Source organism: Theropithecus gelada, chromosome 1 (genome assembly GCF_003255815.1).
Source record: "Theropithecus gelada isolate Dixy chromosome 1, Tgel_1.0, whole genome shotgun sequence".
In the NCBI taxonomy this organism is placed as follows: Eukaryota; Metazoa; Chordata; class Mammalia; order Primates; family Cercopithecidae; genus Theropithecus; species Theropithecus gelada.
Window position 1 is genome coordinate 121,783,554 of NC_037668.1, and position 27,576 is coordinate 121,811,129.

Here is a 27,576-nt window from a genome sequence, read left to right on the forward strand (position 1 = left end):
TATTTTTCTCTGCTCTCCCTTCAAATGGTATTTTTTCCTTCTTTCTTCCCACTCTTTTGCTCTCTAGTTACTATTTTCCTAATCCATACCTAATGAATTTTTTTAGATAGTAAGACACTAAAATTTGGGTAAAGAGTTGGAATAGTGACATAGGAATTAGAATACTCTGTCAACTCATGTAATGTCACTGTGGCTCAGTTACCTTCATCTGTTACATGGGGGTGATGTTATCCAGCCCTGCAGGCTTATTATGCAGCTCAAATGGGAGAATGAATATGAAAGTGCTGGGTAAACCACAAAACATAATAGAGATGTTGCTAATGAGAGTCAGTAGTTCCAGATACATTGAAATCTAATAGGGTTTCATTGTATTTTGTGTGTTGTATTTGTAACTTTAAAAAAATATATCACATTTCTTAAATTACGCTTGTGAAAACTCTCATCTAGGACATAATGAAGGTACTCTAGCAATGAAAGAAGGTGAAGTTCTCTACATTATAGAGGAGGACAAAGGTGACGGATGGACAAGAGCTCGGAGACAGAACGGTGAAGAAGGCTACGTTCCCACGTCATACATAGATGTAACTCTAGAGAAAAACAGTAAAGGTGCAGTAACTTATATCTAAAGTAACCAGGCACCTTTGTGCCGTGTGTGACATAGAAAGAGTAACATAAAATGAAAACACATTCAATAGATTGAAAAAAATAGAACTTAAAGGGCATCCAAGATTAATTGTTCACTATGTGAGCTGAGTGTAGGCTTGATCTTGTGAATATTACCACAAGAAACATTTTGTGGCACTTTACTGTTTGAGTAATGTTGGTGTGAAGCTTAATTGATGCCTTTTGCTTTATGTCCTGCTTAAGTCTGTGTGAAGGATTTGTGTTTTTCTGCCTTACAAATAGAATTTGATTTATTGGGCAGGAATTCATGGATAGTAATGCTCTCTGCCCCCTTTACTTCAGAAAACACAGTGACTATAGTGAATTTGAATAAGTGAAACTGCTCTGAAATGCCATGGAAAGCCGACTCCCCAAAGAGTGGTTTCTTCTAGGAGTTTGAGTTTGTAGCTACAGTTTTCAAGAAGAAAAATAGTAGTTGGAAATTTGATAAAATAATAAAATCATTTTCATTTTCTTCCCTTTTCTTAACTTTGGTTTCCTAAAGGAAGAAAATAAACACGTAGCACATAATCTATTTAAATAGATTTAAAGAGAGTTGCAAAATAAATCTCCTGGTCTAGCTCTTAGGTGAATAAAAGAGATTTTGTTTGAGACCTCAAAATATTTTGAGGTTAACTGGTAATTTTCAATAATTTACAGGCTTCCTTCCAAACTAATCTCATACTTTGTATGTTTGATCTTGAAAATATCTATTGGGAAATACCACTTTAGTGATTATTTAGCATTTAGCAGTTACACAGGAAAATACATAGTTATATAGAAAAATACACATTTGAGAGGAAATGTTGAATGGAGGGGAAGTTTTGACAGATTTTATTTTAAAGGAGAAACTTTTTGACTATCTGGGTTAAAGGAAGATACGTATACCACCCTTTAGGGCATTTTGTTATTTTAGCTGAATCGTTAGTTATTACGATAGATAAATTTTTCCAGTTAATTTCAGCAAGCATTGTTGGAAACACTGTGCAGTCAAGGACTGTGCAGTGCTGGTTATGTGATCACACCCTGAGTCAGTGGTGTGGGGAAGTAAAGTGAAGAAGCAGTAAGATTGGTTTTTAATTTTGCCTATGTTTTAAATTCTCCTGGTATTTTCAGTAGCTGACTGTAAAATAATTAGAGACATTTGGGACAGGCACTTTAAACTGAACACCCCTTTTGGTTTTACCAAAGGTCTTCAGTAATTGTTCTTTTCTTTTTCCTCCTGGACTGCAGGTTCCTGAAGAGGGTTTCTGAGGAAATGGGCGAGATGTTGAAGGAGGTTACATGCAGCTGCTTTTGGGGGGAGGGTATTAGAGTTGTCAGGCTCAAAGAGAGTGAGAGAAGCAAGTTGCATGAGTGCATGTAGACATGATTATTTTTTACTAACTTCATTAGCATTTCCATACATTGTTTTTAAAAATCATACCAACCCTTATGTTCCTAGTTCACAGTTATTCCCACAAAAGAAAAAGCCAACAATAGTGTACCATTTTTCTATTTATTTTATTGCTGTCTAATCAATAAAGAATGCAGAGCTGTCAAAAAATGTGTCTTACATTAGCGTCCCAACAGGATTGTCTCCCTCCCAGCTCTGTTTTAATTGGCTTTTAGACCCACTATCTGTCAGATCCTTGCCATCTGTCAGTGTCTGCCTGTGCCACCTCCGTGCTTGCTTAACATCCTGTTGCATGTCTAGAGTGACTGAGCTAGATTTTTCAGGCATGTCTTTAGATTCCCTTGTTCTTGTCAAAGCCTTTGTTTTGTTTTACATTTGTAGTGCAAATCACTTTGTCAAACATCTCCAGCACTAATGTTTCCATCCTAGTATTTGTGCACACTGCTATAACTTCCCCACTGCAAACATTCCAGTTTTGGCATTACGAAGAAGTAGCCTGTGAACCTGAAGTATTTATGATAAGAAAAAGAAAATATCTCTGCTGTAGCCTACAGCCCAGTTGAAAGAACTCTTTGAAACGTGATACATCTTCAGCACCTCAGTCTGGGAAGAATCTATAGTCAGCACTGAAATCCTGGCATAATAAACACAGAAGATACTCACCACCTCAAGACAAAGGACTGTTGTCAAAAGTCAGCTGCTTCCATTCAAATGCTGCCTTAAACTAGAGTGCCTAAATCTGTTGATTGCCAACACTACCACTATAGTGTCCCACAAAGGGCTTTATGTGTCAGCTCAGTGCGACCTCCTTTAACTCTGCAGCACTGCTGCAGCTACCGATGTAGCCTCGGTAGGTGGCTATTAGAGCTCTACCATATACAATGGTGCATCTTCAAATTTATGCATCAAACTAAAGACATGTCCAAGTCCATTTTACTTTCCTCAGTGTTTTTATGAGAAGTTTTATGGACCTCCCCCAATTGTCTTTTTATTTGGGGTTATGACGATCATGTTTGATAATTACAATGATAGTCTGTTTCCACGTGATGCTTTTGTTTGAACCTGATAAAATTTAGTGAAACTTTGTAATGATCTATGTGCACTTTTACTTGTAAAATGGAATTTCTGTATGTTTATACTTGTAAATAGGATTGTTGTTAGTGCTCCTGTTGCTCATGGTGTCCTGCCTCGCATTTGTGATTCTGTTAATGACTTGTATCTTAACTAATTTCTTAGTGGTGTTGTAATAGGGAGATGGGGCAGGTGGGGGGTTATTTGTACCACTGAATCTTCATTAATTTGATTCTTTACTGTTTTGAGGGGAGAAAGAACGTGAAATGGTTTGTGTATTATTGAATTTTAAGCAATATTTTAGAAGCTGTGTGACTGCTTTAATAACTTTTTCCCAGTGTTATTTGAATCATACTACCAGTTATACTAAAGCTAAATGACAATTGTGTGAAAGTTACTGCCTTCATAAGATCAAGTCACCACTGTTACACAGCTGACATATAGTGTATTACCTTTGCAGCTAGTAAACTATAAAGTTTAGATATTGAATCTCGTTACAGGGTTATTTATATAATGTGACATTATTCAGTACTGACAGACTACGTGAAGTAGTTTTAAAATCTAGTGCTATTTTTATTTTAAAGGTTAGCAATGAGGAGGAAATGTGATCTGGCTGTGTTTGTCTTCTGTACAAAGCCTGAAGTGCTTATGGTTTTTTGGCTAACAGCCACAGAGGGCAAAGTTTAAGACTATCTTGTAAGGACTAACTGTTCTTTTCAAGCTACTGTTTGTTTTTCTAAAAGCAGGATTTGCTTCCGTAGGAGGCAAGTTCCTTGACGTGGAATAGTGCAACCTGTATATGGGTTATTATAATAGGAAAGACATTTGTACTTGCACAGTTTAAATCATTCTTAAATTTTGAACATGTGAATTGTCCCAAAAAATCTTTAATTTTTTGGTAATTTTTACTCTCTTTGTGCACATGTTGATTTCTTAATGGTAAATCCTTCATTTAAAGATAGTGTTCTCTGTTGAGAATATTTTCATGGAATAAAACAATCTTTTCATGGCCTGTTAAGGTGTTTAGTGTGTGATCTTTCATTGCTCTGTGAACCAGAGATGTGATGATTTTGTTCTTGAATGTGCCAAGTCTCAGGTAATACAGAGTAGATGACAAATTCCGTAAGTGGGACAACTGTTTTTTTTCTTGCAAAGCAGTTTTGGAAATTTTATTCTAATTTTGGTTTCTCTAAGCTTTCCTAAAGGGGAAAAAAAAGTTCACTGTCTCTATAGAGTGAATTTAAATTGCTTGCAATAATTTGGATTTATCTTTCTTCTCCAGTAGCTGTGTTGCATAGACTTTCCTTTTACACCATCTATCCACTGCGTCCATAAGAACTTTCCTTGTACCTCATAGCCCAGTCTAGCCACTACACGCTGGACAGCATTTCCTGTGCTCTGGCTTGATTCCTGATCAGTTACAACACCCAAGTCTTCCTGGCATTTCAAAGCATGGGAAGAACATTTGCCATAATTAGTGACACATTATCTGTAACTTCAGAAAGTCTAATTTCAGAAGATTCACCTTTTAAAAAATGGAAATATGAAACTATGACTGCAAACTTTTAGAAACTCAGAAAAGGGAATAAAATTCAGGGTAGATGCTGAACAATGAGAGGCTGTGATTGTAGAGATGAAAATTTAGAGATCAGTCCCAAGTTTGGAAGTAGGAACACACAAAACAAAATAGTAGGAAAATAGTGTCAATTGTTAAAACTTCAGATGGACAGACATTTGGGGTGGGGAGCGCAAAACAATGAAAAAGGCTTTTATTATCGAAACTAAGATCAGGGAAATCACATCCTATTTGTGAGGGGAAGATAACGTCCTTATAACAATAACAACAAATGAAAAGGTTCTCCAGGCTCATTGAAAGGGATTTTATTTTGAAGAACGAACAGATTGTAAGTATTATCTGAAATACTTGGGACCAGAAGTGGTGTTGTTGTTGTTGTTTTCTTTTTTATTTTTTAATATTTGCATTAAATACTTACCAGTTGAGCATCCTTAATCCCCAAATCCAGAATTTTCCAGTCAGCATTTCCTTTGAGCATCATGTCAGTGCTCAGAAAGTTTCAGATTTTGGAGTTTAGAATTTGGGATTCTCAACTTGTATTAGCTTAGGTTTAAAAAAATGCTTAAGAAACAATGAACTTATTTCTATGAGTTCCTATACCTAGGATCAATGTATTCCTGAGGATAGTCACTGTCAGGAATTAGGGAAACTACAGAAAACATAAGAGGCACCAAAAGATTGGGGAATTGGCAAACATACATTTTGAAGAGTAAATTCTGAGAGAAGTTGGACAACCACCCTTGAAAGTATTAGATAATGTTAGCTTTTAGGGGACAGTGTATTGGGCAACTGACTAAGGTTCCTAAGAATAAGCCATTTCAAAATAGCCTCATTTCTTTCTTTTGATACAAATGGGGGAATTCTAAGACACAATTCGTGTCTTGCTTTCAACACAATTTCAGTTTGACAAGATTTCTCACTTGTTTTTTGTGAGCTGTAACAGCACTGTTAGGGAGAATGGGAGCATTTGATGACCTGATTTGGTAAACCCAGAATCTCCACCCTGAGGAGTTTATATGTATATGTATGTTATGAACCATTATAAGATAAATGTATCACCCAGTTTAACAAATAGAATATTACCAGGTGGGTGCAGTGGAAGCACTGTCTGAGTGTGGAGTGAGACAGATAAAAACTACAAGCTTCCAATTCTGGCAAAGCAAGATCAGCAATCCCCAACCATCTTACGCCCTCTCACCCTTTTCTCCATTCTCTTCTATGGCTGAGAGCTCCTGCCACTGGCTCTTGGCATATAGCCAGCACCCAGGTGGTGCTGTGCTGATGTAGGAGGTGAGATGAGGGTAGGAAGTGAGATGGCGATCTGTTGCCTGTCCTCTCTCTTCAGGTGCCAGACAGTGGATAGTAAACTAATGATAGCGATCAGTTGAATGGGGGAAGTCACTGGAAGAGTTTGCAGTTCCTTGTGTCAAATCACAGAGGCGTCATTTACCTGGTGACAGCCATATCAAACATTATACCAACCCATTTGTTTAAACAACTTGAAAATTATTAGTGATTGATAAATGGTTAGTGCTACTTCTATCACTTGATAAAGTTTTATGTAGTTTAAAGAATAAAATGATTTGTACACTGATTTATATATTTATGAATTTAATATCCCATTTATCAAATATTTTAAATATTCAATTGTATCTTGAGACTTGGCTTTTTCACTCAACATCATTTCTAAGATTTATCCTTGTTTATGCATAATTTTATTGTGTATAGTATTCCATTATAAAAGTATACACAATTTATCCATCCTCTTGTTGATGGACATTTGGGCTATTAGTTTTGCTAGTAAAAATATACTGCTTATGTATATCTATGTACATGTTTACTGATTTAAGAGTTTCTCTAAAATCTGTACCGAGGAGTAGAATTGCCAGGTCATCGTTATAGTTTTCATTACAATTTTAGATTCAAGGGGCACATGTTCAGGCTTATTATGTGGATTTATTGTGTGCTGCTCAGCTTTGGACTTCTAATGATCCTTTTGCTCAAATAGTGAACATAGTAACCAATAGGTATTTTTTCAAGCCTTTCTCCCCTCTCTTGCTCCCTGCTTTTTGGATCCCCAGTGTCTGTTGCTTCCATCTTTATGTACATGTTTATCTAATGTTTTGCTCCCACTTAAAAGTGAGGACATGCAGTAGTATTTGGTTTTCTGTTTCTGCATTAATTCGCTTAGGATAATGGCCTCCAGCTGCATCCATGTTATTGCAAATAATATTTCATTCTTTTCCATGGTTGTGTAGTAGTCCATGGTGTGTATGTATCACATTTTTTTTGTCACCCAGCTGGAGTGCAATGGCATAATCTCGGCTCACTGCAACCTCCGCCTCCCGGGTTCACGTGATTCTCCTGCCTCCGCCTCCTGAGTAGCTGGGATTACAGGTGCCCGCCATCACACCCAGCTGATTTTTGTATTTTTAGTAGAGACAGGGTTTCACCATGTTGGCCAGGCTGGTTTCAAACTCCTGACCTCAGGCCACCCGCCTCGGCCTCCCAAAGTGCTGGGATTACAGGCATGAGCCACCGTGCCTGCCCACCACATTTTCTTTATCCAGTCAACCACTAATGGGCACCTGGGTTGATTGTATGTCTTTGCTGTTGTGAATAGTGCTGTGATAAATACACGAGTGCAGATGTCTTTTTGGTAGAATGATTTCTTTTCCTTTGGGTATATACCCAGTAGTGCAATTGCTGGGTCAAATGGTATAATTCTAGTTTCAGTTCTTTGAGAAATCTCCAAACTGCTTTCCACAGGGGCTGAACTAATTTGCATTTCCACCAACAGTGTATAAGCATTCTCTTTTTTTCACAACCTTGCCAACATCTTTTTTTTTTTTTTTCACTTTTCAGTAGCCATTCTGACTGGTGTGAGCTGATATTGTGGTTTTCATTTGCATCTCTCTGCTGACTAATGATAGAAGTTTTTCATGTTTGTTGGCTGCTCGTGTGTCTTCTGAGAAGTGTCTGTTCATGTCCAGTGCCCACTTTTTAATGTAGTTATTTTCTTGCTGATTTAAGTTCCTTACAGATTCTGGATATTAGTCCTTGGTCAGATGTGTAGTGTGCAAATATTTGCTCCCATTCTGTAGGTTGTCTGTTTAATCTGTTGATAGTTTCTTTTGCTATGCAGAAGCTCTTTGGTTTAGTTGGGTCTCAGTTGTCAACTTTTGTTCTTGTTGCATTTGCTTTAGAGGATGTAGTCATAAATTCTTTGCCTAGGCCAATATTTAGAAGAGTATTTTCTAGGTTTTCTTCTAGGCTTTTTATAGCTTGAGGTCTTTCAGTTAAGTCTTTAATTCATCTTAATTTTTGTGTATCATGAGAAGTAGGTGTCCAGCTTCATTCTTCTGCATATGGTTAGTTTTCCCAGCACTATTTATTGAATAGGGTATACTTTCTCTATTATTTATTTTGTCAACTTTGTTGAAGATCAGTTGGTTGTAGGTGTGCAGCAGCTTTATTTCAGGGGTCCTTACTCTGTTCCATTGGTCTATTGTGTCTATTTTTGTACCAGTACCATGCTGGTTTGGTTACTGTAGCCTTGTGGTATAGTTTGAAGTCAGGTAATGTGATACCTTCCACTTTATTCTTTTTGCTTTGTTCCGTATGAATTTTAGAATGATTTTTTCTAATTTTGTCAAAAGTGACATTTGTAATTTGATAGGAATAGTGTTGAATCTATATATTGTTTTGGGCAATATTGACATTTTAATGATATTCATTCTTCCAGTGCATGAACACTGATTGATTTTCCATTTGTTTGTGTCACCTATGATTTCTTTCAGCAGTATTTCAGCAGTCCTAGTTTTGGTTTTTTGTTTTTTTGTGGTTTTTTTTTGGTGACTATTGTAAATGAGATTATATTCTTGATTTGGTTCTCAGCTTGAATGTTACTGGTATATAGAAATGCTGCTGATTGTTGTACATTGATTTTGCATCTTGAGACTTTGCTTAAGTCATTTATGAGGTCTGGGAGTCTTTTGGTGGAATCGTTAGGGTTTTCTAGGTACAGAATCATCATCAACACAGAGAAAATAGGACTTCCCTTTTTCCTACTTGGGTGCCTTTTATTTCTTTCTCTTGCCTCACTGCGCTGGCTAGGACTTTCTTAATTTTCAGTTTTAAAATATAATGCCACATTTTCCTCCCAAAGTTATTGTAATATTTTTACACTCCTACAAGCATTGTATAAGGGTTATTCGTGTTCCATATCCTGGCCAGCACTTAGGAGTCAGACTTCAATTTTTGTCAGTTAAAGGATATAAAAGAGCATTTCATTGTAGGTTTCAATTGTTGCCCTGATTATTGATGTTGTGCATCTTCATGTTTACTATGTTTCCCCTTCTTGTAAAAACCCTGTTTTTATCCTTTTTGTTTTCGGCGGGGGCGGGGGGGGGTCAATTGTCTTTTTATATTTATTCATGGAAGTTCTTTATGTATTAAGGATGCTAATTGTGTTAGTTATCTCTTACTGTGTAACATAGCTGGCTGATTTTGGCTCAGGGTTTCTCATGAGGTCGCAGTCCAACTGCTGGCTGAGGTTGTAGTCACCTCAAGGCTTTGACTGGGGCTGGAGAGTCCACTTCCAAGATTATCCTTGCTGGCTGTTGGCCAGAGGCTACAGTTCCTTGCCATGAGGACCTCTCCATAGGGATACTCACAAGGTGGCATCTTGCTTTCCCTAGAGTGAGTGATCCAAGACTCAAGACAGAAGCTACAGTCTTCTCATAACCTATCTCAGATGCAACATACCATTACTTCTGCCCTGTGTGCTTGGTTGCACAAAGCCTGGTATAATGTGGGAAGGGACAACACAGAGTGTGAGCACCAGGAGGCAGAGAACACTGGGGGCCATCTTGGAGGCTGCCTACCTTACTAATCTGTTGTCCATTTTATGTGTTGCCAATATTTCTGATTTTTCAGGTTCTCTGTGTTGTCTTTTGAATGAAAGTTCTTTTTAATGCAGATTGTTATTTTATAATTAATGCTTTTTCTAACTTAAGAAATACTTGATTCAAAGTAAAATATATTTTATTATACAAGTATTACGATTTTGCCTTTCACATGTAGGTTCTTAACTCATCCAAATTTTATTTTTGTGTATGACAAGAGGTAAGAGACCATTTTCCCCCTTTCATTTGCTTAACCAATTGTTCAAGAATTAAAGTCATCCTTTCCCTTGCTGATCAACAGTATCACTCTGTCATGTTAAATTTCTGATGATACCTTAATTACTGTAGCTGAATTATGAGCTTTCATATCTGGTAGGCACCACCAACCGGTGACCACTGTAAATAAATTTCTTGGTTTTGGATTTTGTAATTTTTACTCCAGACCTGTATGAGGACAGGCGTGTGGTTGCAGATCCTCACTGAAGATTATAGTCATTATAATTATTTTCTTCCTGGAGCTGTATGTGAAGACAGTCATGTTTCCTGGCAACCTCCCTTTGCTGGCAGATGAATGTTTTCTATTCCATTAACAGGGACCCTTTAAGGAGTCCTGCTTAATGGAGGCATTTTAAGTTCCCCCAAGACAGACACTCTCATTCATTGAGCTGACGTTACTCTTTGCCTCTAGGTCTGTCCCGGCTCCTAAGTTCTCATAAGGAGTTGATTCAAATTTGCTGTACCTTTTTCAGGTGCAGCGGGGGGAGAAGTTTGTTCCTTGGGGATTTCTATCAAGGTTGATCATACACCAAAAAGGTATGTTTATTAAAATGTATTCAGGATTTAGTTATGGGTGAGAGGGCTAAGAGCATCTGAACCACCATATTGCCGGAAGTAGAAATGTGCTTTGGTATGTTTCAACAAAAAATAACATATTATGGCACCTTTAAAAAAAATGTGGCACATTTTTAAAAACCATCACAGGGCGATAGTTAAGTTACAGTGTAACTTCTGTCACCAATAAATCATAGTTTTTAAAGGCTATTTAACATCGTGGAGAAATTTTCACAGTCAGTTTAAGACAAATATAAAAGTTGGTATGGTCCTAATACTATGTAAAAGAGAAGGAAAAACAGATTATTAAATGTTTGACAGTTGGTGGCAGAGTGACAGGATATGTTAAAGTCTTACATTCCAAATTCTGTACAATAGGGAAAGTTGAGAGGGATATTGATAAACTAGAAAAGAAAGTAGAAAGTATCCCCCTTGCTTAATGAGAAACCTAGAAAGCCAACCTAGGAAACACATTGTTGTACTTATCAGCTAGAGGAAAAGGTAACAGTTGATTACTCTGAAATATGTGAAGAGATGTTCTGTTCATAACATCTGGGTGCCCAGTTTGTACAGGCTGCTGTGCTGCACATGGAATTCAATGAGGTAAACTTGGCCTAACTACACCTGCTAGCAAGTACCACAGCTTGAGTCTGAACCCAGGTCCTGTGCAGCTGTTTCTACCTTGTGTCACTATCACTCTGTCTCCTAATCCAGGAATATTAAACTTTTCATACCACTTTCATTCATTTTGGTTTACCATCAGGATATGGTACCTAGGGAAGAGCATGCCTGAGGTGGCTAAGAGGTAGAATTACTGTACCAAGATGAATTGTTTAATATGAAAGAGACTGGATACAACTGTTTCACAAAAAGATATATTTTCATTCATGAGTATTTACATTTTTCGTATTTGTTTAAAGAATATCATATAACTGATACCTTCTGAAATGGTTCAGGCTTTTAAACTCTTCTATTTACACTTATCTGACATGGAATTAAAACTAAAATGGTCAAATACCATGATAATAGAAAGCAACCAGCCAACATAGCTAGGTCTGCTCTTAAATTTGCTGATCAACATTAGCAGTAGTTATCTTAATAATAAATTATTCATTTAAAAATCAGTAGTAATTTTAGACAATTCATAAATAAGTGTGCTCTGTGCAATTTACACGTTTAATATCCTGTGGATACTAAAAGCTTGTATATTGTCAGATTTGCACATTATTACTTTATCAAATAGTAAGCTTTCCCAAAGATGAAGCTGGGGAAACTTGAAAAGACATTCTAAAGGTTCTCTGGAGAGTTATCAAAGCTCTGCCTGCTTTACAGGAGGAGGTTCCAATTTGCGTGAGAGGGCAGTTAAAATCTGGTTGAATTTCTCGTATCTCTCTGCCTGATTGACTTGTGCGCCTTTGCTGCCCCATAGCAATCGCATTTGAAATTCAGTCTTGCAGATTTCATTCATTTCTTCATCTGGTTGAAAACCTAATCAAAACAAAACAAACAGAAAGTTACTTCAGTTCTGTCTAAGTAGACTGAAAGCTTGCTTAAAGTAGAATCAAAATGAACTACTTCTCTCTCTCAGAACTTTAAAAAATGTCCCCAAAGAAAAATAAAGGATCTATTCTGCATAAGGGAGAGCAGAGTCCCACCCTGCAGAACATGAGCACCTTCAGAGAAGAAATAACAGGTCAACTCATTAAAAACAGTAGCGTGAAACTGGTGTGTACAGACCACCGTGGGAAGTAGTGCTGTGGGAAGGAGGGTTCATGGTACCTAGGAGTTTGTTACTTGTTTTTACCAACTTTACGGATGTACAGTTTACATGTCATATGATTCACCTATTTTTGGCTGTGCAGTTTGATTTATGACGGTAAGTCTATACAAACCATCACTACCAGTCTTAGAACACTTACATCACCTTAGTACCTCTTCGCTGTCAATTCCTGTTCCTACTGCAGACCTCAGTCAACCACTGATCTGCTTTCTGTTGCTACTGTTTTGCCTTTTCTAGGAATTTGGGATAAATGGAATCATCCACTATGGACTTTTTAATGTGTGACTTCTTTCACTTAGCATGATGTTTCTGAGATTATTCCATATGTTGCATGTGAATAATTCATTTTTACTGATCAGTATTCAGTTTTATGGACATGCCATATTTTGTTTATCCATTCACCAATGGATGACATTTGGATTGTTTCCGTTTTCTGGCTGCTATGAGTAACTGATTGTGAACATTTGTGTACAAATCTTGTGTGGACATGTGTTTTCGTTTCTCTAGGAAAGGAATTATTGGGTCACATGGTAAGTATATGTTAACTTTTTTTTTTTTTTTTTTTTTTTTTGAGACAGAGTTTTGTTGCCCAGGCTGAAGTGCAATGGCATGATCTCAGCTCACTGCAACCTCTGCCTCCCGGGTTCAAATGATTCTCCTGCCTCTCAGCCTCCCGAATAGCTGGGATTACAGGAATGCTCCACCATGCCCGGCTAATTTTGTATTTTTAGTAGAGACAGGGTTTCTCCATGTTGGTCAGGCTGGTCTTGAACTCCCGACCTCAGGTTATCTGGCCACCTTGGCCTCCCAAAGTGCTGGGAATACAGGCGTGAGCCACCGTGCCCGGCCCCCAGATGGTGACTTCTATTCATTCAGTTAACATGCTTTGAGCCCCTCCCCATTCACCTGGTCTGGTCTATGCTGATGAGCAGACCTCTGCCTTGCCTGGGTTCACTGTCACTTACAGCAATGGGAACTTGCTATGTAAATCTACATTAGGATCAACTGAAAAATTCCATCAGCGACCTTTAAAGTGATTTAGAGCTGTAGAACAGCTTATGGCACACTTTTCTAAAAACACAGCCTGATGTACTGGCTTATGCAACATCCATGGTAATGTATTCATTGGCTTTGTCTAAGTAGGCACTCTGATATTTGTTGACTTGTTTTTATTGTTTGAGTAACATACAGCCAATCCTGGAGAACTTTTTGAGGAAGAAAATGAAACAGGTACGTGATACTTATAACCACAGCAGACGGTGCAAACGACTGAGTCCCACATTCTGGTTCTGAGGCAGCTCCCTTTTAGAATTAAATGAATGGAGTCTCCTGCCCCCACGTAGTTCTTAACCTTGTGACTCAAACTATGGGTCCTTGAAGAATTTTTGAAAATTATATAGTAATGGAAAATAGTCATCCCCGATGACTGCCTTGGCAAAGCCCTCCTTGCTGAATGGTCTTTCTGCCATCACACCTTCAGCCCTCCAGCCTTCCTCCACACAGACACCAGAGTAATTTACTTTAAAACAGAAATCTGACCATGTTGCACCCTCCCATGGTTAAACCCTTCACGGGCTGTTCTTCAGCCATGGTCTATGTGGAAGGCCCTTCCCAGCTGCACCTCCCTCGGTAGCCTAATTGGCCATTCCTTAGGTCATACCTTGTGCAAATCTAAACCCAGGTACTTGTGGATCCCAGTTTTCACCAAGCTCTCTCAGTGGCTTTGCTTGGGTTGTGCCGTCTGAGTGGAATTCCCAGCCTGCTTGCTGGTAACTACTTTTGTCCTTTAACAATCAATGCAGTGTCTTCTGGGAAGCTGTCACCAGGTGCTTCCTCTTTCCTAGCATCTCTGACCAAATCAGTCCCTTCCCCTAAGTGCTCCCACAGTACACACTGCACTTATCGCTGCATGCTGAGATACCTGCTTACATTCCTCAGGACCTCCAGTTAGCGTGGTGCCGCGCACATGCCGCATCTGTGATAAATGCCGGCCGGGCTGACTGAGGAGGCTGCTTTCTGTCACCATAGCACTTATAAGAAAGATACGTTTACACATTGTAGAAGCGCCCCACACTTTCCAGGATGTGTCTGATGATAAGAGCAGGGGAGCTCACTTCACAGGAATGCAGATAAATGAGGTCTGAATAAAACTCCACCTCCTCATCTTGGCACATCACCTTTTCTAATCTCACCTATTAGAGGTACTATTAATAAGTGGTAGGCAAGTTGGCCAATTCTTGCTCTGTTGCCCAGCACCCAGGCTGGAGTGCGGTGGTGCAATCTCGGCTCACTGCAACCTCCACCTCCTGGGTTCAAGTGATTCTCCTGCCTCAGCCTCCTGGGTAGCTAGGATTACAGGCATGCACCACCACGCCCAGCTAATTTTTGTATTTCTAGTAGAGACAGGGTTTCATCATTTGGGCCAAGCTGGTCGTGAACTCCTGACTTCAAGTGATCCACCTGCCTCAGCCTCCCAGAGTACTGGGATTACAGGCGTGAACCACCGCGCCCGGCCCCAATTCTTTCTTGACCCCTTCTCTCTGTTTATTCTATACCATTGAACAAAAGGAACACTTCAAGAAGAAAGGAGAAAAGGGCACTTGAGTCATTCTGGAATTAAGAGGAAGTAATAACCAGCCATATAGGAAATGGAAGTCCATTCTTTAATCCTTCCTCTTTAGTCTTTTTCTAAGTGAAGTCAGCCATGCTCTTCCATTCCTTCATTTCAATTACTATACAGTGTTAGGGAAAAGCTTACAAAAACCACCTCTCACCTGCCAGGATCCTCTCAGCATTCATCCGGTAGCTGTCCGTGGCCTCGGCCATCAATCGTGCTGTTGCCAAATGGTTCAGCATGATTTCACAGCTCTGGTCATTTTTTTCCCACATGTCGGTTCCTTCAAAAGTGACAGCCTGGCGCTCCATTAAGGTCACAAGGGGCATCAGCAGTGGGACTGATACATTATTTGGGAGAACACATGTGGACTCTGAAGAATAAGGAGTAGAGTTTTCCATATCAGATGTTTTCCAAAGTTAAGCACAGAATGAGGTGACTCAGCCCTTGTCTTGTTATAGCAACTGCAGCCTTCTACCAGCAATGCTGTCATCTGATAAAAGCCCTGATGAGCCATCCACAGTGCTGCAGATAACTCAGGGCCTCATAACATGCCCTGTGTACTTGTACTCCACTCCCCAGCAGGGTAGCCCCATGCTTGCTTTGCCCACGTGCTCACCTCTGCCTTCATGCAGGATTTTGCTGAAGGGCTTCAGCTGTTTCTCATAGAGAATGGCAGTTTGGGTGTACTGGTGCCGCAGAGCAGTCCACATCTTTTCTAACCTTGTGATCTGGAAGAAAGGTAGTGTTCTGGGAAACGTTCTTTTTAAAATTACCTTTTTGTGGCTGGGCATGGTGGCTCATGCCTGTAATCCCAGCACTTTGGGAGGCTGAGGCGAGTGGATCACTTGAGGTCAGGAGTTCAAGACCAGTCTGGCCAACATGGTGAAACCCTGTCTCTACTCAAAACACAAAAATTAGCTGGGCATGGTGGCGTGTACCTGTATTCCCAGCTACTCGGGAGGTGGAGGCGGGAGAATCGCTTGAACCCGGGAGGCGAAGGTTGCAATGAGCCAAGATCGTGCCACTGCACTCCACCCTAGGTGACAGAGTGAGACCCCGTCTCAAAAAAATAAATAAAATAAAATTACCTTTTTGCTTAAATTTTGGAACAGGTGATAAGATACACATGGTAAAAATGTCAAAGTGGCTGAAAGCAGGGTAGAGAGGAAAAGTAATCCCCCATCCTCCCCATCTGCATTGCTGTTAGCCCATCCCAGAGATGAAAACTCTCCAACGGCCTGTGCGTGTGTGCTTCACATACACCTGGCCTGCTGGCCAGTCCACTGTCAAAATTCAAGGCAGTATTGGATGAAAGGAAATAAACACGATGCAAAATAAAGCACCTGAATGAAAAATTGTAACTCTTGCTATAATAGAAATCAGCATTATCAGGAAAATATGGCAGAATTGATAAGTTGCTTATTTTAAATATGGATCCTAGAAAATTCCATTGTACCTGAAGAATTCTGAAAGCTCTTGAAATAAAACTGGAATTGACCTCCCCAAAATTCCTGTCTATATGCACACCCCTTTTAAAAAGAAATACATGCATATTATACTACATAAACCATACCTATTCCTTGCCTCAAAAGCATTCAGTATAAGTACATACAGAACAGCCTTATTTTGTTAAATTTCTGCATAATAGTCCACTGTATGGATAGCTATAGTTTAACTAGTCTCTTAAAGAGTTTTATGACTTTTTTTTCTTTGAGACAGGGTCTCACTCTGTTGCCCAGGCTGGGGTGCAGTGATGCGATCACAGCTCACTGTAGCCTCAACCTCCCAGGCCCAGTGATCCTCCCACCTCAGCCTCCTGAGTAGCTGGGACAACAGGCATGAGACACCACGCCTGCTACTCATTTCTTTTCTTCTGCAGGTAACTCAGGGCCTAATTTTCCTCTGGAACAATTTAGTCAGCAGCAGCATATTACCACTGACTCTGACTGTCCTGAGATAAATGGTCCCCAAGTCATACCCTAAAACCAGCAAGGCTGTGTTAAGTTTTCTACATGAAACAAGGCCAGGGCATTAGTATTTAGGGAATAAGAGCCAACTTTGTGTCAAATATTTGAAGAATTTCATTTAATCTTCACAATGCCCTTTAAGACAGGTATTTTGGCTTCGTTTTACAGATCAGAAAACAGAAGCGATTAGGTAACTGCCCAAGGCTTCCCAGCCGGTATATGGTAGAGCTGAGACTCATTTACTTGGCCTTGAAGAGCTCCTGTATCCAAAAGGAAGGCGAGTAGGCTCAGCACCAGCAGATGTGCTGTGAAGAAAAGGCTGTGGCTGACCTTCCTCCTGCTGCCCACCATGCTGCCCTTCCTTCTGTAGACCCCTGCTCCCTACCCACTCCCTGAGGCATTGCCTTTCTGAAAGAAGCCTCTGGGTCTGGGCTAGGCCCGTCTCCTGGACGTACTCTCTTGGCACTAGAAGCTGAGAAGAGAAGGTGGCACATGTGGCTATTGTGTAAGGGCTGGGTTGGATGGTAACATGCAAAGTACTGTGACTCTTTTTTTGGGCTTTCCCTGGGTATGCCACTTCCTCCTAGGCCATTGAATGCTCCGGAGGACTGTGTCCTGTCACTGCTGATGTGCTCCAGAAGAGAAAGGCTGACACTGTTAAAAGGCAGGGAGCCACCTACAAAGCATGGTAATGTGGTTGGGGACAAGTCCCTAACCGCTGAGTTTGATGTCATGGATGACAACCATGTGATCCCACAAAACATCCCCTTTACCAGTCTCAGGGGAAGCTCTGGGCTGGAAGGCTTTACCCACAGCCTGGCCTGTTGGCTCTGCTGTCAAAATTCTAGGCAGTTTTAGATGACAGGAAATAAACATAATGCACATTAAAATACCTGAATGAAAAAATGATAACCCCTGTTATAGTAGAAATAGGTATATCATGAAAATCTGGCAGAACTTATGGACTGCTTATTTCAAATACCAATCCTACAAAATTCCAGGCTACCTGAAGAATTTTGAAAGCTTCTGAAATATAATTAGAATTGACCCCCCAAAAATTCCCGAAGAAGGCACTAAGTTGTTCAACCTTTTATTTTTAAGGTGACCTTGCTTTAATGCAAGTAAATTCTATTCCTGCCATGATCTGACTTGCGGGACATGTGATTGTGGCTGTTTCCCAGTGGCAATGATGGAATTTCAATGAGCACCTGGCAGGATTTCGGTATAGCCTGTGGCTATGAAACAGCCAAGCCGAGTGACCAGCGGTTTTGGTGTTACTAGAAGGTTTTGCTGGCTGGATTGTAAACTCATACTCAAGTCCTCCAAGCGCCCAGGGCTTGGGAGAACAGAAGTGGGAGTGCCGATCCTAAGCGATAAAGATGGCAGCATGACTTTCCTCTATGAGGCCTGCTTGATTTCAGATACCGATATTCATGTTTGACACTCATCCTAAAAAACCCCTGGCACAGCAGATAAATTCAAATGCCCAATTTCAGAAACGGTAATTAGGGAGTTCTATGGCAGATGGACCAGGAATCTGAACTTTTTAATAGGACAGTCTGTTTTAGGTGACCTGAACTAAACTATTCTAAGGATTCTCTGATAGAAGCTCTGCCAGTGTCTCATTTCCCAAGGATTATACTAAACTGCCCACACACCTGGCGACCCAGATGGAGGCAGTCTCTTTCTTATATGACACACTTTAGCCAGATGTCTCATCCTAATTGGTTCTCCATGAATCACTACTGTTCATGAGGATAACACTTGCCACTGTACATCAAAGAGAAAGCATGGACTGTCAGCAATTATCTACTACTTTAAAAATAGACCCCAGAGACTGGGTGTGGTGGCTCACGCCTGTAATCCCAGCACTTTGGGAGGCTGAGGTGGGTGGATCACCTGAGGTCAGGAGTTTGAGACCAGCCTGGCCAACACAGCAAAACCCTCTCTCTACTAAACATACAAAAATTAGCGACATATGGTAGCCCATGCCTGTTTTCCCAGCTACTCAGGAGGCTGAGGCAGGAGAATCACTTGAACCTGGGAGACAGAGGTTGCAATGAGCCAAGATCACACCATTGCACTGCAGCCTGGACAATAGAGTGAGACTCCATTTCAAAAAAAAAAAAAAAAAATAGACCCCAGTCCAGGCACAGTGGCTCATGCCTGTAATTCCAGCACTTTGGGAGGCTGAGGCGGGCAGATCATTTGAAGTCAGGTGTTCGAGGCCAACTTGGTGAAACCCTGTCTCTACTAAAAATACAAAAATTAGCTGGGTGTGGTGGTGCATACCTATAGTCCCAGCTACTTGAGGCTGAGGCATAAGAATCACTTAAGCCTGGGAGGCGGAGGTTGCAGTGAGCTGAGATAGAGCCACTGCACTCTAGCCTAGGTGGCAGAGTGAGATTCTGTCTCAAAAAAGAAAAAAAAAAAAAGACCCCAAACACTTAGGACACTGTCCCCTAAATGAAGCAGCTTTCACTAAGATTCAATTTACTTTTGAGATTGACTAAAATAGTCTGATTTGCCAAACATGGCATGCAGATCTCTTTACAGAACATTAAGTACACATAAAGTAATCGGAAATGTACCTGTGGCATTTCCAGGGCTTTCATGAGAGCTGAGAAGGAATAGAGGTCCCCCATGGAATCCTTCAGTTCCACTGCCACCTGGATGATCTTACTCAGAGTGGCTGCTCGGTCCTCCAAAGTGCCCGTGCAGCCCAGAATGTACACTGCAATGCCGATGGCCATCGTGCTGTGTCTGAAAGCGAGGAGATCAGTGGTCAGGTTCAGGGCCAATGAGACTAGGAAAACCAAACCAAATCAGCCAAGAGCAGGGCTGTTTTTGTGCCATTTGCTGCTATTGCTCTAAAATGTGCTGGCAGCACAGTTTAGATGGCCAATCTCAACAGAGAACGCCCCCTAGCAGGCTGACTGTGGAGGGCCAAAGTAGGCCACAGAGGGTACACTTTCAGTCAGAAAGCAAGATGTCCCCGGACAGGGCCATGTTCAACCCTGGACCTGGGGGCACAAAGAGGGAGCTCCTGAGGCAAAGCTGTTCAAAAGTTGCACGTGGCTGCTAGTACCCTGTACCATGAGAGGTCCGTGGAGACAGCAGGTCCCCCAACACGCTCTGAGAATCTCTCCTCAGGGAAGCCCAGGGCCACCTCCACTGGGCCCCCTGGACTTGGGGATGGAAGAGACAGGAAAATGAGAGGACATTCTTGATCCAGGATAATAACATGGCTATCAGAACAAAGGCAGGAAAGAGGAGGTAAGAATGGTGTTATCCAGCCCCACTCCAGAGGCCAGGAAGTGAACGGGGAGGAGGGTAAAGATTGATGGGCTGGAATGTGCCTGTAAGGCCAGACCCTAATAAAATCAAAATCTCATTTTCCCCAACAATCCTCCCTTTTCTCATCCTAAACTACACAGGTCAACCTCAGAGACCCAAAACAGGAAGCAGGGTGATCTTTCCTCCGCATGACAACAGGACTAATATGAATGGGGTCAGTCCGCTGCAAAAGCATAGACTGTGATCCCCTTTCCTTCCCACTGTAAATCAGGACCCAGGAGTTAACTGCTTTAGACCAGAATTGCCTCAGTTTCTTCCAGGCTGTGGTACAAGTGCTGGAGGCAAAGCCCCAATGTATAGCTAGAGTTACTAAAATACCGCATGCATTTGAACTGCAGGGCCACTCTGTCCTGAACGTTCAGAGCTTGGGATGTTACTCCACGCTGTGCTCTCTGTGTGTCCAGGTGTGTTGGTTTGTCTCTTGCTGTCCTTGAGCAAAGGGCAGCAGGGATTCACTGAGTGCTTAGCATCACTGAGTTCTCTAATGTTTGTTGAATAGGTAATGAGCTCTGCCTCCAAGTGTGTTTGCACACATATGCATGTATGGGGCTCACTTGCAGTGTAAGCTTAGGCTGGTACCTAACTGCTCCACCCCTCAGGTTCTTCATCTGTAAAATGGGAGCAAGGGTTGTGAGAAAGAGAGACTGTGTATGGGAGTGAAAATAATTTAAGTGAGCCAGGTCTCAGGCCTGTAATCCCAGCACTTTGGGAGGCCGAGGCAGGCAGAATGCTTGAGCCCAGGAGTCCGAGACCAGCCTTGGCAACATGGGTGAAACCCCATCTCTACTAAAAATACAAAAATTAGCCAGGCGTGGTGGCACATGCCTGTAGTTGCAGCTACTCGAGTGGCTGAGGAATGAGAATGGCTTGAACCCAGGAGGCGGAGGTTGTAGTGAGCAGAGATCGGGCCACGGCACTCCCGCCTAGGAAACTAGAGAGACTATCTTGAAACAAAAAGAATAATAACTAAAGTGCCTGGCACTGGCAGGCGCCTAATAAATAGCAGTTGTTACTAGCGCTGTCTCTGTGCATGTCTCTCCCTCTGTATCTTGGTCCATTTTGCCTCTTTGTCTCCATCTCTTTCCTCTTTTCTCCATTTATCTCCTTTTCCTGATTTGTCTTTCTCAATTAATGGATCCAAACATAGACCTAAAATATATTTTTATTATTTGTTTTTTTCCGAGACGGGGTTTTGCTCTGTTGCCCAGGCTGGAGTGCAGTGGTGTGATCACGGCTCACTGCAGCCTTGACCTCCCTAGCTCAAGGGATCCTCCTGCCTCAGCCTCTCAAGTAGCTGGGACCACAGGCATATGCCACCATGCCCAGCTAATTTTCGTGTTTTCTGTAGAAACAGGGTTTTGCCATGTTGCCTGGCTGGTCTCGAATTCCTGGGCTCAAGTGATCTACCTCCGTTGGCCTCCCAAAGTGCTGGGATTATAGGCATGAGTCACCATGCCCAGCTGTTATCTGATACATTTTTGGAAGAGTGTTGTTATCCATTTGCAAAATATTAACATTGACAGAACATTTTAGATGTTGCTTTTAACTATAAACTCACTTCCCATGCTGCATTCCATTGATTCTTTATTCAGTGTTTTCTCCCCCTATGTTTTAATGGCCCTCTAGTGTTACGTCAATGGTTAACTGAATGGTTATATCCATTCACTCAACCAACATTTGCCTGACACCTCCTGGATACACCGACTGTGGGAAAAACAACTCGGGCTGGCAAATCTGCAGCAAAAGCTCCTGTGGTTGGCAAGAGGAGGCATTCAGATGTCACATGAAGGACACTTCCAGAGCAGTATGCCTGGAATGGGTGAGGTGGTAAATTAAAAATAAAGGGTGGTTTAGTATTTGATTCTCAAATGCAAGAAGGTGATGTCATGTGACACATCAGGACCTCTATAACCTTGGCCTTTATTTAATAAACACATTGTAATTAATAAAACTACTCCCCAGGCTCTTAAAAGAAGATCCCACAGGTCACAAGAAACAAACTAAGAAGCAAGACCCCAGGCAAGAGGCAGTCAGGAGAAAAGAGAAATACAGTGGAAAGTCAGAAAACAGCCAAGAGAGAAGCCCCAAACAAACCTGTCGCCCTCAGCCTGTCCCAGCACCCTGACTGACACTAAGAAAACAGGGCTCAGATTCATGAGGCCTGGAAGCTGGGGGGTTTCAGGCTGAAATGTCTCATGGAAGAAACGGCAAAGTGTGGTGGCACAGCTCCCCTCTGCTGATAGAACGGAAGCTAGCGGAGCTGGGAGGCCAGGCCCCTGGGGCCGGAGGGAAAAAGGGGACACCCGGAGAGAGGCTGGAACCTAGAAAAGTCTCATTAGGAAGAGCAGGGAAATTCAGAAGTGGGATCTAGAATTCCCCAAAGGCCTAAGCAATGGGCATTCCCGAACAAAGTCCGCACGGCCCCACTTCTTCACCTCCGTCCTCCCACACGGCTGCAATTCAGCGTTCTCGGTAGTTTCTATGGGATGTACCACGGCTGCGAGACCAAAACAGCAGCAGCATGGGAGTCATCTTATCTGCTGTACGGCCGAGGAAACTCCAACGCAGTGACATCCACCCCCCCAGAGGTGGCTCTTTACCCTGAGAACAGTAAATTCTAACTAAAAAAGTCATCCTTCAATCATCAGTCACATTGCAGGTGCCCGAGAGTGACGTGTGGCTGGTGGCTACTGTAATGGTCAGTGCAGGACGTGTCTGTTACCACAGAAAGCTGTCTGGACAGCACTGTGATCTGGAACTTCATGGAAAGCCATGGGCAGTCAGTCATGGCAACTAGGACATGGGCTGGACAGACAGAAAACTTAACAAGACAGTCCTGCCCAAATCAACTTTAAAAAAATGTGTCAAAAAGGCCAGCTTTTGTGGTAATACAGATATCTAGTCTAGTGCTTTTCTTAAAAACATACCTCATTGTTGGTGTCTTTCTAATTCCTAAACACTCCATTTCAATGGACACCCAGGGCCCTGGCTTTTCATGAGAAGAGGGGAGGGATGCCTCAGAGGCCCCGGGCCAGTGCCGTCATCCCCGACCTCTGACCCTATTTGTCCACCCCTCAAAGAAAACACTGTCTAGACTCTGCTCTTCCCAGCCTTTCCCACAAACTCCTCCTAATTCCTCAAGCAATCTTAACTCCCAAAGACACAAAGGCGCAGCTTGCTGGGCAGGAGACTCCACCGTGCTGGGGCCCCAGCTCTGCCCCAGGCTGCAGGATCTGTGACTCCTGCTCACACAGGCCAATTGAGTCACTGGCTTCAGGCCATCTGTTCTCTCCATCCACGCCTCTAGGAGCAGGGACAGGAACACATTCTTTGTTCCTGAGTTGTGCTGTCTCTGTGTGCAACCCCAGGATTCTCAGGCTCAGGCTCTGGGAAGAGTCGCTGTAGGCCATGCGCCCTGAAGCGCTGTTACCCCAGGGCTAGGCTGGTGCTGAGCCTGTCCCTGTTCTAAAACCTGCTGCTCTGATGCCTGCAAGGAGCTGGGAGGGTCGGAAGTGCAGAGGACAGCACTGCTCACCTTTCAATTATGTCCAGGCGCAGCTGGTGTCCGTGAGGCAAGGTAATGAGTTCCAGGCCTGAGCTCACCCCCATGTTCCTCCTCATCTCTTCAGAGACTTCAAGTATCCTAGCAACCTGTCAAGAGCCAAAGGGGAAATACACTGGATCAGGAAGTGGGCTTGCCTGATCACGAATTCCGCATATGAGAGGAAACACACTGTACTAGGATGGCGTGGACACACTTTATGTGTTGCATTTCTTTATAAGCAACCACTGAGACTGCTGTTCTTATATGATGTTTAGGGTGTTTTAATACACATAGTAGAGTATAAAACTTAGGGGGAAAAGAAAGACTGGTGGGAGATGCCGACACCACTCTGCAGATCCACAGATTTGTTAAGTGTTTCTGCCCAGCCAGAGAACAGTTTAGTTCTCTAAGCTTTTGTCTGACACAGGCCGGATCCTGCTGTGACGTTTTGCTGCCAACAGCAGGGCTGCATGTGTTCGGAGCCGACCGATCCCCTGCAGTGGAAAAGCGGAATCTCATCCAAGAGCCTCTCTGCTGTGGGCTTTGCCATTCATGTTCTCACTTAACAGCCACAGCTGGCTGCTATTACCCTTAATTACACTTCTCCTGGGCTCAGTAAATGCTCTATACGTCTGGAAACTATTAAAAATGTGTACCGTGATTGGAAACCTGAGATCCCAAACACACTTCTTTCTCCTGAGAGGCTTTTCTTAAAATCTTTGTCCCAGACAGCTCTCAACCCATCGCCATTCTAGTATGTAATCTCAGTTTATTAGAATCAGGTATTAGTTATTACAATGTCACGAAGAAGAGTTACAACTGAGCCAGTGTGTCTCTAAAATGGGGCCAACAGGCCAGGCACGGTGGCTTATGCCTGTAATCCCAGTGCTTCGGGAGGCCGAGGTGGGGGGATTGCTTGAGGACAGGAGTTTGAGACCAGCTGAGCAACATAGCGAGACCCCATCTTTACAAAAAATTAAGAATTAGCCAGGCATGGTGGTGTGCGCCTGCAGTCCTAGCTACTTGGGACACTAAGACAGGAGGATCACTTAGCACAGGAGTTTGAGGTTACAGTGAACTATGATCATGCCACTGCACTTCAGCCTGGGTGACAGAGCAAGACACTGTCTAAAAACAAAAGAAAAATTAAATGGCGGCTAATGATACCTCACAGCATAAGGATGTACTAAGAGTGGAACTAACAGCTGCAACAACAAGTCTAGCCACCTGAACACACGGCAGGCATAGGACGGCTCCTCTCCTTGATCTGGTACACCTGTCCTCAACCTTAATTACCCCAGGCTATCGAAACACATCTGGACGTTTAGGTGGTATTACTAACCCTGCCCTATAACTTCTGTGGCTGAACTACTGTCAACCCTGAGGGGATGACCCTGTGGATGAGCTCTCCAGTGGTAGACACCAGGACAGGATGCGGAATTCCTACTGTGCTCCTACCTGTGCTCTCTGGGCCTCAGTTTCCCCTTTTCTAACATAACTGCTAAGTTCACCTTTCTCAAGGACTCTGCAAAGGATTCAGATAACTTTAGAACTCCCAAAAGCTACCTGAAAATACAAGTTGTGAATCATCAGCCATGTGGAAAGGGGAAGAATTCTGGCCAGATCTTGGGAAACCGATTTACACCTTGACCTTGGCAAGGCAGCCCAGACGCATGCCATGCGCACTTCCTCGCTTATTTAGACAGCTGCCCTCTGTTAGACGTCCCAAACGCTGTACTTCTGAGGGGTGTCTTCCACACTCTGGGTGGCGAGATTGAAAGGCCTGTGATTGATTCAGTTTTGCTCTAGAAAACCTGGCAGACAGGCGGCGGCCCCTGCTCTCCAGCCTGCGTTTCTTCAGCATATATATGCCGTGCCTGGGTCACTTCCCTGTAGCCACACCTGCTTGCCTGAGGGCCGAGGGGATCCCAAGCTCATACCGCAGGGCCTGGATTATGTTCCCTGACAAATGCCCAAGGTTGTGCAGCTCACAGACACAAAGGAAGGAAAACCACATCTAGAGCATTTACTGTGAGCCAACTCCACAGGGCAGGGTAGCAGAAGCACCCCCGACGAGGCCTCCCTCTGCCCTCCAAATCTTAGCTGGTCTACTCTGCTCCACCTCTGGACTCCACCCATTGCTACTTCTTCCACTGCCTTGGAGGCTGCTGCACGGACCCAGGAGACCCCGATGGGGGCCCGGCCCAGCCCTCCTCCCAGCCGCAAGGGCCTTTCTAAAACGCCATGAGATTGCCTGGCTCCACTTGCTGGTTCTGTTGCCCTGGGCATAGAGGATCAGATCTGCACCCAAATCAACTGTAAAGTGCCTTGAAGGCAGGAAGCAGAAGCAGAGACTTAGAAACATTGAAGGAAAGACCTGTGAAGCCCTCCCACAACCCACCCCAACTCCATCTTCTACCCACACAGAACAAATCTGCTGCAAACCTACCCCGCTCTCCATGGCTTTTGACAACTGAGTCTCTGCGCATGTGCGTTGCCTGCCATCTGCAAGATGCTTTTGGTGTTCATCTGGCCAATGACACAGCCTTCCAAACTCATCTTGGACATCTCCGCCCCATCTCCACACCCCACTCCCCGTTCAAGGCCCTGCCCAGAGGCCCCACAGCTCCTGTGCCTTCCCCAGCAGGGCGTTTCCCACCTGGGTCATGGTTCAAGGTCCTGCATCACTGTCCCTCCCCAGCCCACCCCCACCAAATAGCAGGTGCTCCAAGAACAGAGACCACAAGCTGCCCTGGCACACAGGAGGCGCTCAGCCAAGGCTGAATATATAACCCGGATAAACACATCGTGCTCACTGTGGGCTAGGCAAGGTGCCCAGGGCTTTTACTATATTAGTATCTCATTTAGTCCTTGCCAACCACCTGGGTAGCTGTATTCCTTACAGACAGGCAGAGAAGGGGAGGCTGTTCAGCTGATGTGGCAGAGGCAGGATTCAGGCTCAGTTGGGCCAAGCACTTCACTACTGAACCTCACTTCTAGCTACAGGCAAAGACCTTGTGCATGGTGGGAGAGGCTCAGTGGCTCCTAACCAGGCCCTTGGGGGGTGGGGGCATGGACACAGCAGGGCAGGGAGCCTGGAGGGCTCTTAGGACCACCCACTGTCCTGATGGCCTATCTGGGCATCTGCCCTCATGGCTGGGAACCAGCACGCAGGACCCAGATGCTAGCCAGAGCCTGCTCTCAGCTTCCGGGTGGCCCCGTCTGGGCTGCCACTGCATCTGGGGTGGGAAACAACAGATTGTGTATTTCCCTCTTAGAGATGCTGATTGTGCCTGCTTGGAAGTCAGTGGTTCCAGAAGATAATATGGAAATCGTGGTCTGCTCTTGAGAGACAGGGAAGAAGGAAGTTTCAACATGGCCCTGCCCTGGGGCTGGTTGGACAGAATCCAGGCTGGCTCCTGCTCGCTGCCTGGGGAGCCCATCCAGCCCCCTTGTCCAGGGGTGCCTGCAGGCAGACATGGGAGTGAGGCCCCACTAGGAGGACAAAACGTGCCACAGCAAGCCAGGGAGACTGCATTCTTCAGTTGAGACCATCCTCGGGGTCTAGTTTCATGGCTACCAAAGGTAGTGGGCAGGTCCCAGACCTCCTGCCAAGGGCAGGCGGGCAGGCAGGCAGGCATCTCTCCTCCACCTAGAGGATCATTAAGCCCTGCCCAGTCACAGGAAGCATTCATTCCCCTGGGAATTGGGCTGTTCTGTAAACCCAGGCGTTTCTACAAGGAGCTTCCTCCATGGAGAACCCACGCAGGTTCATACCAGGCCAGTCTCCCTCCTGGCCCGCTGACATGGTTCTGTTCTCAGATCCAGGGCCCAGTGTGCCTGACAAGAACAGAAATCCTCACTACT

The 27,576-nt window shown here is 43.4% G+C and overlaps 2 protein-coding genes across 7 annotated transcripts in view; one reads left to right on the forward strand and one right to left on the reverse strand.

Moving 5' to 3' along the window:
* FNBP1L (formin binding protein 1 like) overlaps nt 1-4,148 on the forward strand; it is a 106,466-nt gene extending 102,318 nt beyond the window's left edge. For 2 of the 3 annotated variants that reach the window (XM_025403295.1, XM_025403312.1), the window contains 2 exons: nt 448-606; nt 1,897-4,148. In XM_025403295.1, coding sequence (XP_025259080.1) covers nt 448-606; nt 1,897-1,904 — 167 coding nt within the window. In that variant the 3' untranslated portion in view covers nt 1,905-4,148. Of the gene's footprint in view, nt 1-447 lie in introns of all 3 variants that reach the window. The other variant, XM_025403302.1, reaches the window with a different exon arrangement.
* Nucleotides 4,149-11,303: 7,155 nt separating this feature from the next.
* BCAR3 (BCAR3, NSP family adaptor protein) overlaps nt 11,304-27,576 on the reverse strand; it is a 280,076-nt gene continuing 263,803 nt past the window's right edge. For all 4 annotated transcript variants that reach the window (XM_025370948.1, XM_025370939.1, XM_025370957.1 and 1 more), the window contains 5 exons: nt 23,701-23,816; nt 19,400-19,571; nt 15,458-15,569; nt 14,999-15,211; nt 11,304-11,932 (listed from right to left, as the gene is read on the reverse strand). In XM_025370948.1, coding sequence (XP_025226733.1) covers nt 11,754-11,932; nt 14,999-15,211; nt 15,458-15,569; nt 19,400-19,571; nt 23,701-23,816 — 792 coding nt within the window. In that variant the 3' untranslated portion in view covers nt 11,304-11,753. The remainder of the gene's footprint in view (nt 11,933-14,998; nt 15,212-15,457; nt 15,570-19,399; nt 19,572-23,700; nt 23,817-27,576) is intronic.